This window comes from Taudactylus pleione, unplaced genomic scaffold (genome assembly GCF_031769625.1).
Source record: "Taudactylus pleione unplaced genomic scaffold, aTauple2 ptg000897l, whole genome shotgun sequence".
NCBI classification, from domain to species: Eukaryota; Metazoa; Chordata; class Amphibia; order Anura; family Myobatrachidae; genus Taudactylus; species Taudactylus pleione.
In genome coordinates, this window is record NW_028285298.1 from 206,344 (window position 1) to 227,393 (window position 21,050).

At 45.5% G+C, this 21,050-nt stretch overlaps 1 protein-coding gene across 3 annotated transcripts in view; it reads right to left on the minus strand.

Annotated features, from left to right (window-relative positions):
- LRSAM1 (leucine rich repeat and sterile alpha motif containing 1) overlaps positions 1 to 21,050 on the minus strand; it is a 55,423-nt gene that overhangs the window by 12,633 nt on the left and 21,740 nt on the right. For 2 of the 3 annotated variants that reach the window (XM_088459129.1, XM_088459128.1), the window contains 15 exons: positions 19,407 to 19,484; positions 19,025 to 19,093; positions 17,982 to 18,066; positions 16,399 to 16,520; positions 15,631 to 15,721; positions 15,369 to 15,499; positions 14,108 to 14,137; positions 13,264 to 13,386; positions 12,448 to 12,587; positions 11,744 to 11,788; positions 10,009 to 10,079; positions 8,096 to 8,195; positions 5,595 to 5,682; positions 5,425 to 5,499; positions 886 to 966 (listed from right to left, as the gene is read on the minus strand). In XM_088459129.1, coding sequence (XP_088315255.1) covers positions 886 to 966; positions 5,425 to 5,499; positions 5,595 to 5,682; positions 8,096 to 8,195; positions 10,009 to 10,079; positions 11,744 to 11,788; positions 12,448 to 12,587; positions 13,264 to 13,386; positions 14,108 to 14,137; positions 15,369 to 15,499; positions 15,631 to 15,721; positions 16,399 to 16,520; positions 17,982 to 18,066; positions 19,025 to 19,093; positions 19,407 to 19,484 — 1,329 coding nt within the window. The remainder of the gene's footprint in view (positions 1 to 885; positions 967 to 5,424; positions 5,500 to 5,594; positions 5,683 to 8,095; positions 8,196 to 10,008; positions 10,080 to 11,743; positions 11,789 to 12,447; positions 12,588 to 13,263; positions 13,387 to 14,107; positions 14,138 to 15,368; positions 15,500 to 15,630; positions 15,722 to 16,398; positions 16,521 to 17,981; positions 18,067 to 19,024; positions 19,094 to 19,406; positions 19,485 to 21,050) is intronic. The other variant, XM_088459130.1, reaches the window with a different exon arrangement.

Consider the following 21,050-nt stretch of genomic DNA (forward strand, 5'->3'; position numbering starts at 1 on the left):
TGCGGTACTAAAAAGCTCACTGTAGCTTTACTACAGCAAAATAATGGTGTATTTTATTTGGTTATTGTTAAACATCTCCAAAGAAAGGAAGATCGTAATCAGAGATTGCTGTTGATCTATAATCACACCAGAATTGTCCCCAAATCTCTTCCAGATTCAAAATTAAAGTGGACTCCTCAACTTCACTCGGCGAGACAGTGACCACTTAAAATCAATGGCCATGTGTACGAGTCCTTAGGTGGGTCGAATTGAGGATTCGTACATATGTTCAACGCATTTTGTAAAGCATGTGAAACGCGTTGTCATGCTCATAGTTCAAGAAATAATGTAAGATAATAGACTGGTACACATACTTTATCTGACCAGCGGTCATTTTTAGTCAATATCAGAAGCGTTGACACTCGGCCAGATACAATGGAGCTTTTTTGGGAACGCTCATGCTTTACACAGTCCTCGATGCTGCAGGGAAACTTTAATGAACGCGCTTCTAACGGTATGTTGCAGCGAGGACAAAGCACAAGGTTTTGTCTAAGCTTAGAAGGGTGTACGAGCCCTGGTTGAGGTGTATGAATTCCCAGCCATCATTACACATTAATACAAGAAATCTTTTGGACCCGAGATTTCAGGTGCTGCAGAACCTCTTGGCAAGCAGGATGGTCATACTCCATGAAGGCATGAGCTGTCTCCATAACTCGCATAAGACTGGTGGCTCCTAAGAGGTTCTGCGGCACAAGCAACGCTTCCGTTCTGGTCTCGATTGGTGGGATTAAACAGCTCTGTGAGAACCCTCCACTACCCCCAAAAGTCAGCTCATGCTCTAATCATGTAGCGTTTAAAAACAAATGCAAACACCCTCTGCAGAGAGACCGCGGGGTAACCACATACCTGAAGTGCCTCTGTGTCCAGTTCTTGCCTCTTTACCTCCAGCTGAGTCAGTTGCATTAACTCAGCTTCTATTAATAAAATCTAGACAGAAGATGAGACAGGAGGGTTTGGATGAATAGAATTTCACTATCGCAAGCTATTGTGCTGCCGGAGCGAAGCCAGGGGAGAGAGCGTGGCCTCTGCGGCAGGCATGGCGTCAGTCTATGATGCGTTAGGTAAGATACCACAATTCATGCACTGAGACTTACAGTATTCCCACGTATCCGGCAAATCCATTACATAACAGATCACAGCGTTCTAGAACAGCTACAAATGAGCAGCTAGCAGTAAATTAGGCTGCAAACCGTTTTAAAACAAAACTTATTGGGATGCGGACACCCAGAATAGGTTGATTATTAATGGGCAACAAAGAAAAAAAATGTAATATGCCAAATTCGAAAGTCTTTGCAAATCGTTTTGAGGCTGAAACAATATACTTGACAAAGCAGTGCAAGGACCGTTTAGGCAGCAGAAGCTCGTGCCTCAGTGTTGACAGTAATTAATTAGTGAAAGGATGTGAATGGCCCCAGAATGTAGGTAGGTACGTAAGACCTACTGTAAAGTTGCTGAAGGAAACAGTCAGAAAAAGAAAAAGAGAGTGTTCACAAAGCTACACAGTCTCAAAACATCGACGTGACGTTCCTGCCAGCCTTTATGGAGCAAACTGAAAGTGACAACTGGCCTCAACTTTTTTTCCCTTACTGACGGGTGAACACTTTGCAATGTTTTAAGATCGGTAAATTTGCTGATGGTTGGTAAACTTGACCACAAGTGACAATCATGCACTATTTTTAGAGTTAATAAAATGCAAACTCAGGTTTGCAGGATTTCATGTCCTAGCAATTAAATTTAGCACCTGACCTTGCCCCCATCTTTCCACCCTTATTCTGCCCCACACTCCCTACCTCTCCCTCAGCTCCACCTCTAACATATTGATCTGCACTCCCTACTTCACTCCATTTCTCCCACAGTTCTATAATTATGACTCTTACAGCCCCCACCTCGAAAAGCCAATCACCCTCACCTTCTCCATCCATATCTTCTGCTTCGCATCTCTACTCTCGACCGGTGACATCTCACAAAACTTTGGAACCCATCCAATCCCCATAACTTGCATCAAACCTTGCCCCTCTCTAAATGCCACCAACCTAATCCACAGCTGCTCACTCACCTCCCTCCTTCCCTCTCTCCTGTGACCTCTAGAATGCCAGATTAGTCTATAATGTTCTGACCTCCATCCATGACCTACTCATCTCAACTCCTTTAACCTTCTTGTTGTTACTGAAACTTGATTCTACCCATCGGATACCACTCCAACAGCTCTTTCCTATGGGGGCCTCCTTAACCCACTCTACCGGGACTGGAGACTAACCAAGTGGTGGTGTGGGCTTCCATCTCTATTCCAGCTGCAATTTCCGCCTCATTCACCCTGAAGCCTCCTCCTCTCATTCTTCTTCTTTGGGGTCCAGTCTACTCACTTCTTATTTCCTATCCACCTTCGCGTCATAGTCCTGTCCAGCTCTACATTGCCATGATCATTTTACCACCTGGCTCCCATGCTCTGCCCTTATACTGGGTCATTTCAAGATCCCAGCTGACAACGCCTATAATGCAATGATCATCTGCCTCCACTCACAGAGTCCGTCAGTTCCTAGACCTTGTTTTCGAGCACCTCTCACTTTTCTGACTTCTTCAACTCTCACGCCCTCCAACCATTATATCTTCTCTGTAACAGTCTGCTCACCTCCTGCACCCTTCCCAGCTTCCTCTCTCATTCAAAGGAATCTCATCACCTTCAACCCTGCTACCGTTTCTTCCTCAGACGAAAACCTCCGTTCTCCAATCACCGTCCTCGTCTGTCCCAACTAGGCTGTCATCTGTTCTCTTACCTCTGATGTCAATGATGCCACCTCAGAGAGCCTCCGCCGTTCTAAACCCCAATCACGGTACTCCCAAGCTTAATCGGATCCTTCAAAATTTCTCTCGTACCGCTGAATACCAGTGATCAAGTCTTGATCTCCTTCACTTTAAATTCATTCCCTGTCCCTACAATTCCACCCTCTCCCTAACTAACCCATATCTATTTATTGCTCTCATCTCTTCCCAATCCTGGAACCACTGGCGCCACTTCGCCATGTTCAACACTCTTCTCCAATAACCACAACTTACTTCTGCCTCCGAGACTTCTCCCGTGCTGCTCCCCCATCTATGGAATGCTCTCTCTCACTCTAGTGGACTCTCCCACAGCCTTCAATTCATCAAACGCTCCCTCAAATCTCACCCAAGCTTACCTGACTGCTCCCTGATCCCTTACCAGTGCCCTTCACCCCCACCTTCTTACAGTCTTCATGTCACCCCCTTCTACCCCCCAGGCCACCTTCTCACCAGCAGGAGCCAGCTCTCTCCCTTGATTCCTCACTCCTCCCTTAATTTCTACACCACTTGACTTCCCATCTTCCTACTGTTCCCTTGGTATCCTTGGAATTGCCTTCTGTAAATCATCCCTGCATGAGGTTAAACCTACTTGTGTTGCAACTTGTTATTGAACTTATGTCAATAATAACACCCTCTCATTTAGCGATAATGCAGGTACAGTAACTCTATAGTGACATGCAGCCTGACCACCTGTGAGCCTGTCATGTTCATGCATTTCAGCGAGGATGTCCCCAAACTGTCCTCATGCTATGTCCTTAGATGTCCCATCAGAAAGAGGATACCAGGCCGGTGACACCAGCGGCGTGACCACGTCGTCCGTACTTTGTGCGTGGTGGGTGCAGAAAAACACAGCCGTAATTTCCAGTGGCGAGGTTTACGTTACGCTATATGTACTACGCCTCCCCCAAAACAATGTGAGAGCAAATTGAGGAGGGGGAATATCAAAAGAAACAGTAAAGCCAGGCGGGGGGGGGGGGGGGAGAGGAATAACATGCGGAGGTGTTGGCAATGATTAGGATGGAGATTTTCCCTGTCCTGCATCAGCGAGACCTCAAGTATTAAATACACAGAAACAGTCGAGTAAGATAGATATTAGAGAATACTACAATATAAAACAGCATTTCAAATTGTAGTATACACACTGGGGCTAATTGTAGGCTACATACTAAGCAACAGGTGATATTAATACGTATCCAGAACAGTTCCCAGATTAATTTATGGAGATGTGAATTCCGCCATCTAACGCTGGAGGCTAAGCAGGGGATACATTACCCTAGGCCATGGAGGGGTAAGTCTAGTGGGGCGGAGCAAGTCTAGCGGGGAAAAGCAAGTCTAGCAGGGAGGGGCATGTCTAGCAGGGAGGAGCAAGTCTAGCAGGGAGGAGCAAGTCTAGCAGGGAGGAGCAAGTCTAGCAGGGAGGAGCAAGTCTAGTGGGGAGGGGCATGTCTAGCGGGCAGAAGCAAGTCTAGCGGGGAGGAGCAAGTCTAGCGGTATGAGGCAAGTCTAGCGGTATGAGGCAAGTCTAGCGGGGAGGGGCTAGTCTAGCGGGGAGGGGCTAGTCTAGCGGGGAGGGGCTAGTCGAGCGGGGAGGGGCAAGTCGAGCGGGGAGGGGCAAGTCTAGCGGGGAGGGGCAAGTCTAGCGGGGAGCGGCAAGTCTAGCGGGGAGCGGCAAGTCTAGCGGGGAGGGGCAAGTCTAGCGGGGAGGGGCAAGTCTAGCGGGGAAGGGCAAATCTAGCGGGGAGGAGCAAGTCTAGCGGGGAGGGGTATGTCAGCTCCACAGATTTGCTCAGAGGATGCACAGAGGTATGACGAAGCTATATCTAGTCTGTACATCTAGGCACATATAAGCAATGGCTTTTTTTCATTTAACATCCCTTTAAATGGGACATTCAAAACTTTGGGTTTGGGAATTGTATTATACGTGTTGACGGTCTCTATAAATAAAGTTATAAGATGGCATTGCAGCAAACCAAGTGAAACCAGAAAACTTGGAATGCTGGGCTGGGGGTAATGATCATAAGACAAGTGCGTTGGGATGAGCCAGAAAATAACTTACTAATTAGGTTATGTCATTTTATTCTAAGCAGGAGGGATCAGCCCAGTAACATTATACAGAGCACAAAGTTCTTTTGTACAAGACCTGCTGTCCCCCTACAAGATGAAATGCTCAGTACCGCTATAATGCTCAGTAACACTATACAGAGCACAATTTTATTTTATACAACGCTGTATTGTCCCCCTACAAAATGAAATGCTGTTTTAAAAATGGAAGCTTAATGAGAAAATTCTTAAAACGTACTTGTCGCATACACAAAGCTCAGACAGCTGCTTTGTGGGCCAATGTACAGCCTAAAAATTCAAAGGGAACTGGTGACGTTCCTGAGGCATGAGGCACACAGTGTTCCATGCCTCATCAATGTCCCCGTTTTCCTTGTGACTAGGCTAAATTTGCACAAATTTTGGCTCAGGCCACAAAATGACTCTGCTATGTGTATAGGCGAAGATAGAAACTTTCCTAACACCCCCCCCCTTGACCTCGAGCAGTCGCCCGCCGCTCACACCCACCTGTTCCCGTATCTGCCGATGCATGAGATCTTTCTTCAGCTGCAGGGCCTCGAAAGCAGCTTTCTGGATCTCTGACTGGCGAGGGCACAATAAGAAATCATAGTTATAAATTACAATGGTACTGTGTACAAAAGGATTGTAACAGGGTATTTACTGAGGTTCTCACATACCTCCTGCAAAATCTGACTGATGGCTTTATTCTGATCCAGCTGCTGCCATGCCTGGATTTGCTGAAGCTTGCGATCCATATCAGCCAGGCTGACAACAATATTAAAGGGACACTAAAACACTCATTTGAAATTTTCAGGTGTAAACCATAAAAGGTAAAATACATTCATCAAAGTTAACTTGACACCTTCTCAGCCTCCATTACACAGTACCACCCCCCACCCGCTCCTCCCCCTTATAGACAGGTGAGGCTCATTCCACATGTTTAGGGAAGCTGAGAATGCAGTAAGTTGAGCTGCTGTGACATCACTGTTCCTGCCCCTGTGGACGAACCACCCAATCACACAAAGCATTTCTGTCAGACATTGTGAAACTGCTCTGTTACAGAAGCCCTTCCCTTCAAAATGGCGGTCTTGCGCAAGAGAATGATGGAGAGCATGGTCTGTTTATTTAGTTAACGATAAACCCAACGGGACTTTAGGTATATAATTGATATCAGTAATACACAGGCTTTAACATACAGATGTATGCTCATACTCTAGGCATGTCAAATCTCACGCACCAGGGTCCTTGTCAGAGCCGTAACTAGACTTTTTGGTGCCCTGTGCCAGAAAGAGCATTGGTGCCCCTACCCACCCCCCACCCTTTATTTTTCAAATAGGTGACATAAGACGAAACACCCCAAAAAAGGGTCATAGCCTCATGGGGAAGGGCCAGGGAAGAGATAGGGGAGGCCTGGAGATGCTGGGGATAAATAGGGACATAATATAGTGCACCTGAGAGAGGGCCATGGCCTCATGGGGAAGGGCCAGGGAAGAGATAGGGGAGGCCAGGAGATGCTGGGGATAAATAGGGACATAATATAGTGCACCTGAGAGAGGGCCATGGCCTCATGGGGAAGGGCCAGGGAAGAGATAGGGGAGGCCAGGAGATGCTGGGGATAAATAGGGACATAATATAGTGCACTTGAGAGAGGGCCATGGCCTCATGGGGAAGGGCCAGGGAAGAGATAGGGGAGGCCAGGAGATGCTGGGGATAAATAGGGACATAATATAGTGCACCTGAGAGAGGGCCATGGCCTCATGGGGAAGGGCCAGGGAAGAGATAGGAGAGGCCAGGAGATGCTGGGGATAAATAGGGACATAAAATAGTGCACCTGAGAGAGGGCCATGGCCTCAAGGGGAAGAGCCAGGGAAGAGATAGGGGAGGCCAGGAGATGCTGGGGATAAAAGAAGAGGAAGCTACAAGTGAGAATGATAATAAACAGAAAATGTACAGGCCCAAACAGCACCCCCTGCCCTGCGGTGCCCTGTGCCATGGCACAGGTCGCACCACCCTAGTTACGGCCCTGGTCCTTGTGACATAGCTGCCGCAAGCAGCCTTTTCCTCAAAAATTGCTCCTTACTCGTACCGCTAAAAGCTATAATTAGCAATAAAACCGCACTGACCTCTGAGGCTTGTGGTACTTGGAAATCTGGGCCTGATTCAGACCCGGTCGCAAGCGCTGAGCGCTCGCAACCGGGTCGATGTTTGCCCACTGGGCATGCGCACGACGGAGCTGGCTCCGTCGTGCGCATGCGCAAGACCCGGCTAGCGACGGGTGCTCCGTCGCTCCGGGTCTCGCACCATAGGGGGCGGGCTGTCGATGGTGATTGACAGCTCGCCCCATTTGGTAGGCGGGCAGGGGGGGTGGCTGTCCAAATGGAGGCGTTCCCGAAGGAACGCCTGCCGTTTGGCGACGGCCCCATTGACATCACCAGTGATGTCAGTGGGAAAGCTTCCGGCTCTGTTAGAGCCAGAAGCTCTCTGGGGCTTGCGGCCACGAGACCCTACCACAAGGGTCTCGTCGCAAGCCCGATGGTCGTGATGGTCTTGACCATCGCGACCATCATCATGGCCGCTCGCTATAGCTGTGGGTGGTCACCCACAGCTATGCGAGTGGCCGAGATGCCGCTCCAAAAATAACAAAGCCCGGCCCTGATTCAGAGCGAGCGCTCGTTCAGAGCGTCCGTCTCTGGATCAGGCCCTCTGTGTGCAAGTGAGGTGCAAATCTGTGTAAAAAGTGTTCCGATTCGAGAAAACACCTCCCCCTGGGACTGACTATCCGGCTGTGATTAGCCAATGGGAAGCCACAGCTAGGCAGTCACTGCGGATGGTGGATTTTACTGGGGAGGCTGCAATCCTGAGGTAAAATCTGCCACCGGTCCTGAATATAACTAATTCTGATTACACAGATCCGTTCCTCAGGCTCAAAGCATGACCCTGCATCCGCAAGCCATCCCGTACTCCTAACCGTAACATTAAACCTCGACTAGAAATCATCCACCTACATAAATAGCAAATAATTCATTCACGCCATATTTCCATTGCGCTGCAACAAATATAATAATTAGCAAACTCCGACGTCTTCCCTGTTACTATGTGACCTATGACGGACATCTGCACAATCATTGACAGCTCCTGTGTTTGCCTCCTGTAGGTCCTGGGTTTTTTTCCATCTCACCTGGAGCAGGTCTGATATACCATCTCCTGGCGGCGAGATTCATAGGCCATCTGCAGAAATTTGTTCTTGTAACTCTCCGCCAGCATCTGCTGCATCGCGGCTGGTGAGACAAATGGACGGGGGGGAGAGGCGAAATACACTGTGACTGGCAGATTCGTAATGCCCAGAAACCAATTCACACTGGAGAGTTTATTAACAGCCTTGTAAAAACTTTTGTTTCTCTCTCCAGTTGGTTCCCTAAAGTACAGGAAGGATTTACAGCTGTGCGCAAACTCAGATTATGGGGTCTTTGTACTAAGCAGTGATAAGAGACAGAGTGAAAAGTGATAAGGTGCCAGCCAATCAGCTCCCAACTGTCATTTTTCAAACACAGCCTGTGAGATAACAGTTGGGAGCTGATTGGCTGGTACTTATCACTGCTTAGTACATAGACCCCTAAGTCACTTAGAAACGCTCTTGGACCTGATTCGGAGATTGCGGCAAACCAGATAATTTCTCAGTTGAGTGACTGTCGGTGGTCTGCGCATGCGTCGACTTTCATTACTGTCGGCGGTCGCAGCGAGGATTTGCCTGCAGAGTGACAGTCAGGGAACGTTTGGGGGGAGGTAACTCGGCAGTGTCTGCTGAAACGCAGGCGTGTCCTGACTGTTCTGGGGGGCAAATGCGATCCCGTACGCAGAAAAATGGCTCCGGCGTCTCAGTACAGGCGGCCATTCTATGCGACTATAGGGCATTGTAAAAGCCCCTACTACCGACAATCTCTTGGCCCTGTATACAGATCCTTCCAATATCTCTGACAGAGGTCCTGCAGATACTTGAAATCAAACGGCCTGAAATGACCTGCTGAAAATTCAAACACATACTCTATCAAATATCAGCAGCATTTCTGAGATTTCAATAGGCTTTTATCAGGCAGAAATCCCATTTTCCATTTAAATCACAACTAAGGCCCGTATTCAATTTGAGCTGAGCCGCGATACTTTTTCGCCTCCCGGACTTTGCCTACATCTCGTGTTTTGCAGGCGGAAAAGTATCGCGCGCATGCCCGCGTATCGCCGTATTCAATTTGAAAGTAGGCGAAAACGGGACCTGGCGAAACTTAAACAAGCAGAAAGTACTGTCAGTTTTGGGGAAATCAACCTGACATGGGGGTTCCCTATGGTACCCCCCGATTTGGCTTGCTGAAGGTATTTGGTGTTTTTAAACGGGCTCAATAGCTGCTAAATAGTATTCTGGTGTTTTTTTTGCAGAAAATAATTTATCCCAGCAAATTTGGGGTACTTGAAAATGGGGGCCAGAATATTTTAAAGTTGCTAAAGTTAGGTTAAAAAAATCGTGATGTATCCATTCTGTTAAACGTCACTCTGCATGACGCCAGATCTGGCCTGGCCTGTATAAGCCAACGTTATAAAGGATGGAACACTGGATTTTATGGTTTAGCTCTGCAAAATGCAGTTACAAAAGTCCAGGAATGATGATGTTCGTCCATGTAAGATGACGTTTAGCCTCTTTCTGAGTTCCGTTTTTTTGGAGGGAAAAATCCGAACTCAACGTGCAAACTCGAACCTATCCGAGCCTGCACATCCCTAATTCTAACATGCTTTTATTTTATCACCAGTTTTTATTGAGGTTTTCTCATTGTACAGTCAAAACTTCAATAGAAAAAGTAGTGTAAGTGGTAAATGTGCATTGGTGGAAATAAACCAGATCTTTAAGCCACGTTGTGCTAACACTTTGTAAAGTACAGAATGAGCCCCAGGTAAATCCAGGCCTCCGGTGTTACTCCAGGCTGCTTAGGTAACTTATGTCGTCTCTGTACAGCTGTCCCATTACATTAGATAGAGTCAGGGTTAGGCCCCCCGTCAGCCTTATCCAGCCTATTATTTAGCTCAGTATAAGACGTAGTTACTTACAGGCCACTTCCTTCCGGCGCAGGTTGTCCGCCTCCTCCTGTGTAATCGCCATGAGATGCTCCATTTTAATCCTGTAAAGTACAAGATATTACGACCATGCATAATGTGATTACTGACTCGTCATTGTGAATACGCTGCCCTTTATCTGGCCGCAGAACGCACACAGACACCACAATGACCACATTTACAGAGGACGGGGGGGGGGGGGGGGGAGCGTGGCCTGATCAATGGCGTCGGACGTGTTTTTCCTGGACTACATCCACCTATTCTCATTCACCAGGGTTTCCACACCGCCAAACCAACTCCCAACCCTGCTGCATTGTCTCCTGAGTCCTGGGGCATCCCGAAGTGACCTCACACTTTGATATTTCTTTCACTTTAACAATGTTGCGGCCCGCGCTCCCTCTACAACGCCAAGTCCTCAACATCAACCTCCGATACCGTGTGAGTGTAAAAGAAGCCCATTGAGAATTCTCCCTCGGAACACTGCGGAAGGGGAGACATCCCGACAGGGGGCCCTGTTTAAGTCCAGCACTCCCTATCACAGTGTCACTATAGCGGACTGAGAATCGTCTCCTGCTGAACCCCTGGACTCAGACTACATACCAACGCTCTATTGTGGGTCCCAGACCTACCAGTTCTCTGTTGGTACTAATGATTATGGGAACCTGCTTTCTACCCACCGCCCCCCACCCGCTCTGACTGGGGTACATGGTTACATCTAGCAGTCGCCCTAATAGTAGCGGCTTTGCTCTACTCTGAAGGTACCCGCTGACAAAGGTGCAGACGTCTCCTGCCTCCTTCACAGGTGCCCCCACCTGACTTTCTCGCTCTGCCTACATAATGTGCAGGGTCTCACTGTTCCTACCCCCAGCCTTAGCACTGCTCCGGGACCCCCAGTGTGAGCCTGCCCGTTCCATCTCATTGGATTCTGACAGCATATACAGAAGCATAAAATGGGAAAACCCAAAGTCTTGGGACAAATGGACCATGACAGTCAGAAAGTGACCATGGTAATGACGGTATTAATCCCTTTATTATGACGGTATTAATCCCTTTATTATGACGGTATTAATCCCTTTATTATGACCGTATTAATCCCTTTATTATGACGGTATTAATCCCTTTATTATGACGGTATTAATCCCTTTATTATGACAGTATTAATCCCTTTATTATGACGGTATTAATCCCTTTAGTATGACAGTATTAATCCCTTTATTATGATGGTATTAATCCCTTTATTATGTACAGCTGTCCCTTTATTATGACGGTATTAATCCCTTTATTATGACAGTGTTAATCCCTTAATAATGTATAGCTGTCCCATTATTATGACGGTATTAATCCCTGTATTATGACAGTATTAATCCATTTATTATGATGGTATTAATCCCTTTATTATGACAGTATTAATCACTTTATTATGATGGTATTATTCCTTTATTATGACAGTATTAATCCCTTTATTATGACGGTATTAATCCCTTTATTATGATGGTATTAATCCCTTTATTATGTACAGCTGTCCCTTTATTATGACGGTATTAATCCCTTTATTATGACAGTATTAATCCCTTTATAATGTACAGCTGTCCCTTTATTATGATGGTATTAATTAACCCTTTATTATGATGGTATTAATCCCTTTATTATGATGGTATTAATCCCTTTATTATGATGGTATTAATCCCTTTATTATGATGGTATTAATCCCTTTATTAATGCCACTTACCGCTCATCCTCCAGGGACTTCAGCATGGAGGAGCTCTGCTTCTGTCTGTAAGGTAATGAGATTTATTTAGCATCCCGGTAAATCATACAATGCAAACAATAACAGAATGAAATGGAAACATGGAGGAACAAGTAGCCAATTGTCTTATGCTGAAACTTCTGTGCAGACTGCAAACAAATTGGAGGGGGTATGGGATGTTTGAAATTGGAGAATGGGGCGACCATACATGACTCATGGATTAGACCCAATTGCCTCAGGAGGGCCAACACATTATAGGTGGCGGGGAGGGACTGTGTGGACCAATGGTTTCTTAATGACTGCATAATTACGCCCGTTTAGGCTACAGCACCGGCACACAGCCTTTGGGGAGGGAGGGGGTGGGTCCAAGGCTTTTGCAAAGCTTGTAAGCTCCCTCTAGTGGCAAGGACCCCAAGAACCAGCCCTAACAGGGGTACTGGGTTTCTCTAAGAGTCCCAGCACATGTCTGGTACCTCATTGACTGAAATCGGTCATATCTTTGATCCTTTCTGTACCTGGTCAACTTTCGAATTAAGTCATATCATGCAAGCAATAGAGTCGCTTGCCATGCCCAGACGTTACTGTATTGTAACGGGATCTCAGCAAGACTGACTAGGCATTAAGGGGAAGAGAAGACAAATAATGGTCCCTCTCCTGAACAGTGACAAGAATACTGGCTGCCTGACCTGCGGTTCTCCTCCAGCAGACGGGAGATCCGGTACGAGATTCCCTTCTCCATTTGTTTCAGCTGATCTTGTAGCCTCTGGCGGTCGCTCTGCAGTTGGCGGTGATGCTCATTTAGCCCTTTCTCCATTCTGGACTGTTCCTGGGTAACATGCAGGCACACACAGTCAGTATATAAGGGGCTTATTTAAAGTTGAACATAAACCCATTTACATAAAGTCCCTTGGGAACTCGCACTGCGAATGCTCAGAAAGTTATTGCATGCAGGTAAAGATGGGTACACACTATATGGGTATACCGTTCTGACGCAGATCGAAACAATATATCGTACAGATCACGCAGTAGTGTACGCCCGATTGCACGTTCACGAGGGTCGTTCATTGCACTGTCCCACCTGCTGTGTGATGAACGAAACAGTTCACGCAGCATTTAACCATACATTGTCGTACATCGGATCATGCAGGGTATACGGCACGCGTAATGTATTATTACACCGCGAGGGTCCGTCGCTGGGTACGCATCATATATTGTGCACCCAGCTTAAGAGTCAAACGCAATCGGATTGCATCTTCACGTTAGCGTACACCACTGAATTAGGCTCCTAGTACAGGGCATGTGCAAGCACCCCCTTAAACGAAATGAGTTACCCGTACAGAAGCCTGCGCATCCCGAGGTGCGTACGGCTCTGTATAGGTGCGGAAATGCACCATTTTTCTGCACGCGTCCTTTTGAGAACCGTGCGCCTATTTCTCTTCCAGCCGCACATTAGCCCCTATATCCGTGCAACAGATCCCTCCCGGATGGTACTGCGCCCTCACCGCTCGCACGGTCTGTAGCATCTCATCCTTCTGAGAGTTGTTCTGTAGCAGCAGCTGAGCGTGTTCTCTCTGGCCCAGGTCCAAACGGCGCTCAAAGTCCAGCTTCTCCAGCATTTTCTTTTCCTGGGGGAAAGTAACCGCGCAGATGATCACACCTGTACTTTATCTAATACATTATATATTCATCTCGTTAGCCATCTAGCTAGATTCATGAGAATACTACATATTAAATCTCAAGGAACATGTGGAAATACTGGGAAATATTATGCAAAGGTGAAAAAGCAGAAAGTGCTGATAACTTTGTGATAAAACAGGGCCACATTGACAAACTTACATCATGTTACCACCAAAAGAGTTGTAAACAAGAGTAAACGTGGCTGTACTTTGCCAAGTTTCAAGGCTATCCCTCATTGTTGTCACTTGTCCCCTATGCTATGATGTCCTTGCATACATGTACCGAATGCCAATGCATCATGTAGTTACAATTAGACAGAAGATTCGCAGGTGAAATTCATAGGGGCACGTTTTTCAGGGCGTTATGTACTAGGTTCTGAGATTGCAGAATCGGTGTTACTTCAGCAAGTTTATTGCCAAATTTAAAGTGGCCCTCAGTTAGGCAGGGCTAGTTCTGCCTTATAACCGATCGCCGCTTTAAATTTAAAGGCGAACATGCCAAAATCACGCTGGCTCCAAAATCTCAGAACCTATTACGTAACCTCCAAAGACTCCTTTCGTCCACGTGCTCCCAGGATTTCCTGGTGACATTTTGGGGTTTCTTTCTACCAGACACACCTGTATACCTGTACGGTATCCCTGTCTACGGCAGCAAACCTTTACCACTCACCTTTCTCTTCTCGTATTCGGAAAATTTGTTCTGTAAAACAAAGTGAAAAGCAGATTTGAAGAAACTTGTAAACGCACCTCAAAAATATAAGTCAGGACGGACAGTTATTATTCCTGTCAATATGTTAGTACGGTGTCTGTCTTAGGACAAACCTCATCAGGTCACATCTCCTCAGTACCTACTTGCTACTCCTTTCTACCACTAGAGAATAAACTGGCCACAACACTCCCAGTAACAGCCCTCCACCCGTCTCCAGACCAGCCCTATGCAGCATCAGGCTATAGAATCACAGCTGTATAAGAGGGGTAAACCTAAGAAAACACATGCTGAAATTAAAGAATAAAAATAATACAAATTTGCAAACTGTTACTCCCACACTACAACAAGGAATAATGTACCCCTACTATGAAATATTAAGATATTGGAAGTCACCTCCTAGTTCCACGATGAGCATAAAAGTACGGTAGTGAACGTTCTCTGCTATATCTAATGTCTATACATTTCACAGTACTCCAAATGCTGTAACATGGCGTAGCCTGGAGCCATACTAGGAGCCCCCATTGTTGCATTAATTGGATATTCCCTTTCCGAAATGTATGATGGAAGTGCGGATGTAAAAAAGGTGACTACAGCCCTGCCTGACCAATGGCAACAAGAGATACTTTGGCTGATCACACTGGCAGCCATTTTGAAACTGTACCATGTGACAGAAAATAAAAATGACAGACAAAGGCAGAAAAACCACTTTGGGGGAGATAAAACGCCAACCAATCAGCTCCTAACTGCAATGTTACAGGCTGTGTTTGAAAAATGACAGTTAGAAGCTGATTGGTTGGTACTTTATCTCTTCTTATCTAACCCTCGATGAGAAGCTGAATGCTATTCTATCGGATGTATCCTGAACCAATTGTACGCAACTACGGACGATGTAGCCAATCACATATCAGGCACATCTTCACTTGCAACAGAGTAGACGTAACTGGGCTGTAAGGGAGCGTCCTCTCGTAGACTACGTTTGTGGAGGGAGCGTGTTTATGGTATTGAAGGCCTGAGAGCGTATACTCGGAACTCAGTCTGTTTTCTGATGCGTACCACTCTGTGTACGAGCGAATATGCGCATTTATTTTCTTGCACGCAAAGCTACAGCATCTACGGCTGACGGGCTTATAACTCAACATCGGATCCTATGTGGCTGAAGATCAATAACACACCCTGTAATGAGTGAATGGGGCTTCCGCGCCACATTTAGGCCATAACTGACCTGCCACTCGGACTCCTCCCTCAACGACATCACAAGAGCCCCGTCCACGGCGTCTGCAGCACCGTCACACGCGTCGTTCTCCAGGACAGAGAGTAAATACTGGGAGGGTGGACAGTACTCCACGCCGAGCACTGGGAAGGAATCAGAAACACAGTGAGGACTGGTACTGCGCTCCCAGCCAGACACTTATACAGAAGACATACACCGTAGTTTCCACGTATTTTATATTATACGATTAGTAGCCGGTGACGCGTATAGTTACCCCTGCACAGGAACTGCTGAATGGCTTCTGTTCCCTTGCTGCACACGGACGCTGGCGGATGTAACATCTCAGAGGCGTTTAGAGACAGGGTCTACCAAACCAGAGGAGAGGTCACACTGATGTGAAATATGCAGACTAAAATAATATCTATATATCTGTACAGCTGTAAACATAAATACAGGCAGCGTAGTGAAGGACCACAATGCAATTGTGTTATATTGGTGAAGTCGTCAAGTCAAAATGACTTCTCTGATGCAAAGACATTGAATACGCTAACTAGCAGCACAGCGCCGGGGTCATAGGTTCAATTCCAACCAGGGACTGTCTGTGTGGAGTTTGTATGTTCTCTCCTGCGTTGGTTTCTGACTAAAGAAATCCTAGTGTGTTTGCGCTAGGAAAATTTAGGTTGCAAGCTCCTCTGGGAGAGGGACTGATGAGAAGGATTACTAATTTCTATAAAGCGCTGCATAATATGTAGGCAATTATATAAATGTTAATAAATAAATAATGGATTTAAACATTGGAGAGAAATATAATTTTGCCATTTTATCCTGCGTAAAGCGTCTTTGTGGGGTCTACAGAATAGGACCCAACAGTGGATTCGCTGGTAAGTTTAACAGCAAAAATATATTTCAGTGAATCTGATAAACCAGGACCCTTTATCTCCCCCCCCTCAAACGTCGCTAGATAGTACGAGTTACGGGGACCTTAAATACTGCATGGTGTAGTAACGATGGGGAAAGCCAGTCACTGTACATTATAGCTCACCTCTAACGTGCGCACATTGGCCAGGGAAGGAGGCAGCTCGGTTAGCCTGTTCTCGCTGACGTTCAAAGTACGCAGGCAGCGCAGCCCACCGATAGTCACCGGCAACAGCTTCAGCTTATTCCCTGGTAAAAGCATTTAATAGGACATTGAACACAGACTGTATCAGACTGAGGAGTATTTAATAGTGGTGGCGAACCCTGGCACTCCAGCTGCTGTGGGACTACATATCCCAGCATGCACTGCCAGAGTTTTGCTATTAGGGAATGTTAAAACTGTGGCAGGGCATGCTGGGATATGAAGTCCCACAGCAGCTGGAGTGCCAGGGTACCACTCCAAACGACGGAGGTGGCTTTTCTGTGGGCTGAACCACTATTCCTGAGAATGCACCCAAACAATTCACTAGGGAGACATGACGCTTCCTTCTCTTATTAGCAGTTTATCCCTAAAAACAGCCGTCTCCATTGTGTATTAGCGACAGTTGCACTTTAAGGATACACAGTAACATTGCATCACACATAACAGGGAATAACTGAATTCCAGGACAATACTGCTCCTGCTGGTGAATATTAAACATTACACACAAATTTAACGGCAACAGAATTGCTAACATTCAGGGTCATTTGCAGTGAAAAAGGATACAAGGATATGAATACTGGTCATCAAGTACATGAAGTATATATTTAATAATGTTAACACTTTCAATGCATTTTAAATGCTATTCAGCTCCCATTCACTAATATTTGGAATCTGGATTTCTGCTATTTTGCTACAATATATAGAGTTTATATTGCTCTGAGCAGAGCTCAGTTGGGACTGTTAGGATCCTACCCACTGGGGTTAAAATTCTGCATTGTTAATTCATATAAAGCTAATATAAACGTATTTATAGAGAATAATCATCATATCCTATCGTACGAAATGAGTATTTAAGTTAATATTTTTATGTTATTCTATTTTCAGTGCATTGGATAAGCTAGAAAACCGAGATTCTGCCAATTAGAGCACATAATAAAGAAATTTGGTTAACCAGCGGTTACATAGGAGCCTCCACATACATTTGTCTTTCCTGTTTTGATGCGTAAACAAAACAACAAAAAAAAGCGCATATTGAACACACATAAAATGCGCACATAAACGTAAGGATTTTCCCATACATCCCTATTTTTTTCCTTAAGTGAAATATGTCGGCTGCTGAGCTAAATATCAGGCGTTTATAGGCACGGCAAAAATAGCAAAGTCTCAAATGTTCTGGAACAGAATTTTAAGTTGACATTTTCCGCTTATGGACACATATAGGGGTCTATTTACTAAGCAGTGTTAGGAGACAGAGTGAAAAGTGATAAGGTGCCAGCCAATCAGCTCCCACCTGCCATCTCACAGGCTGTATATGAAAAATTACAGTTGGGAGCTGATTGGCTGGCACCTTATCACTTTCTTATCACTTTTCACTCTGTCTCCTAACACTGCTTAGTAAATAGACACCATAGGCATTTAGGGCATAATCCTCATGTTATTTTATTACATGTAATATTTAGCCTAACACAAACGCCAGTACGCAGCCTAATACAGAAACAGACACTTGCCTTTTACATTGAGGGTCTGAAGTTGGACCAAGCTTCCTATGGAGTCAGGTAGGGAACATATAACATTGCGTTCGACATTCAGTACCTGTGAGAAGAAGACCGGTGATTAGATTGTAAGCTCTCACGAGCAGGGCCCTCTTCCCTCATGTGCTTTTCCTTCCTTCACTTATACCAGGCATCATCTCCTCCCCACGGCCTATAACGGCACCAAACCTTTGGGTATTTGGGTACTACGACTGCTAATGCTGCAATGCTTATAAACCTTGTCCATGTTCTGCAATGTTCTGCACTGTAAGCCACTATTTAATACGGTTTCGGTTTATGTACTATGTAAGGCGCTGTGGACCCTTTGTGGCGCTATATAAATAAAGGATAATAATAATAATGACAACACTACTCCCTGTATGAGAATATCCACAGCAGAATGCTATACGCCTCAATGTGACCTTTGCTTTAGTAAATTGCAATTTCTGTAAAACTAATGGGCCATCAATAAACATTTTCTTTAAATAAGCACAATAAAAAGTGGCCTAGTGCCACAATGCAGTGCGGTTACAAAGTGTTAACTGAGAGTACCAGCAGCCGGACAGTTATAAGAGCCAACATTATGGAGAGAGGCGTTTTAATAAATGAAACAGGATGTGAAAAACAGTCGTCGCTAACCCACACTAAGAACGTTTGCTGAATCCTTCTGCAGGCAAGAAGAATTTACACCAGCAGGCAACAATGATGTCACCTCCACGTTCCTGAGATCTATAGCAATTTATTTGATTAACCTGCTGAAAACACTGTTGCTAAATGTATTAAGTATAGACAGCAACAGCAAGACTGACCCCTGCTGGTAATAGAAGAACTTACACTCCATCAATCATCACATAATCCTTAATTAAGGTGCACAGTCACTGTAAACAATTCTGCTCCATCTGTATACAATTTTTTCTATGTTATGAAGTTCAATGTGTTTAACAATTAGTCACACAGGTGATTTGCACCAATAACCCTGCACTCCACAGCCCAATGCATAAACTAGTATCTCACTTTACCCTTAATGAGGTCAGCTGACCAATGTCGGCAGGAAGTGATGTAATCTGGTTGTCATGCAGGTCAAGGACCTAAATAAAAACATACATTTATATTTCTAATTTACATTATAGACCGAGTTATAACGAAGTATACTATACATTGAGAGTATTATACACTTAACAGTAAACAATTCCATTCAATTCAACGCGATGCGCACATTACCACTACGGTAGCCAAACAGCGCTAATTTTCCTGCACACAGGGTGCAAGTTAAAATAAGCGATGTTAATGTCCGTGAAGTGTCCTTTGCACGAATGTTCCGGCCATTGCGCTGAAGTGAATTTCCCACCCTCCGTCCCGTAGATTACACACTGATTCGGTAAACTGAAAATCTGCATTTACCTTTAACGTGGCTAAGTCTAGTATATGGCAGGACTTGGGGACCATCTGAGTTAAGTAATTGCTATGAAGAATCAATACCTGCAAAGAGAGAGCGACCAGATTTAAACTGATATGGACAAAATGTTTGTTGTACTTGTCTTCCCAGAATCCTTTGCTGTGGAACCATTTCCAACAATATAACAGCAGAAATATGACATAATCAAATGAAACTGGGAAATTTATGAAGGAAAGCATCTGTACGTTCCAATGCGGACTTCACTGCACAAATAATTGGAAGAAAAATAAGGCAAGTTTTAAACTATGTTCACAATGCAATTGTTATGTTGTATGTGTTATTGCTGAAGCCCAGAAAAAATACCTTGATACCTTATTATTCAGGTCTGTTTACTCAGAAAATCATTCAGAAGTTGTTCACTTTTTGTTGTCATATATTTGTGATAGTCTGTCCCACATGCTGTATATAGTCACTGATTTAGAAATAAACTTCTGAGGTAACAATGACAAGTGATACTGCAGACAATGCTTTAACCCTTTTATCTTGAACACTTTAAAATAATTAACTACATGTCAGAAATAATTTCCACTAAATAAAATGAAACATTCAACTTGAAAAAAACCGTCATAGAAGAGAACAAACAGCAAATACAGGGAATGTACAACTGCTATATATCATAAACAAGTTAGATGTGTGAACTTTATTTGATAGAGGGGATAGTCTGAAAACTAAATATTCCTATATCAGGTGAATGACTTCACTATGCTGTGCTACTGGAGGATCCTGCTCCTTTCACTATATAACCTGCAATCTGTGGCTTCCTGCTACCTCCATTCCTCTCCTCACATCATGTCACTGCCTCTGTCACATGCAGCCCTGTCCTCACATCAGTGATCTCCTTATATACTGTGCTGCTGGGGACCTTGCTCCTCCCACTATATAACTCTCAGTCTGTGGCTTCCTGCTGCCTCCATTCTCCTCCTCACATCATGTCACTGCCTCTGTCACATGCAGCCCTGTCCTCACATCAGTGATCTCCTGATATACTCTGTGCTGCTGGGGACCTTGCTCCTCCCACTATATAACTCTCAGTCTGTGGCTTCCTGCTGCCTCCATTCTCCTCCTCACATCATGTCACTGCCTCTGTCACATGCAGCCCTGTCCTCACATCAGTGATCTCCTGATATACTCTGTGCTGCTGGGGACCTTGCTCCTCCCACTATATAACTCTCAGTCTGTGGCTTCCTGCTGCCTCCATTCTCCTCCTCACATCATGTCACTGCCCCCGTCACATGCAGCCCTGTCCTCACTAACACATCACTCATCTCCTGATATACTCTGTGCTGCTGGGGACCCTGCTCCTCCCACTATATAATTCTCAGTCTGTGGCTTCCTGCTGCCTTCATTCCCCTCCTCACATCCTGTCACTGCCCCTGTCACATGCAGTCCTGTCCTCACTATCACTCATCTCCTGATATACTCTGTGCTGCTGGGGGACCCTTCTCCTCCCACTATATAACTCTCAGTCTGTGGCTTCCTGCTGCCTCCATTCCTCTCCTCACATCATGTCACTGCCCCTGTCACATGCAGCCCTGTCCTCACTATCACTCATCTCCTGATATACTCTGTGCTGCTGGGGGACCCTGCTC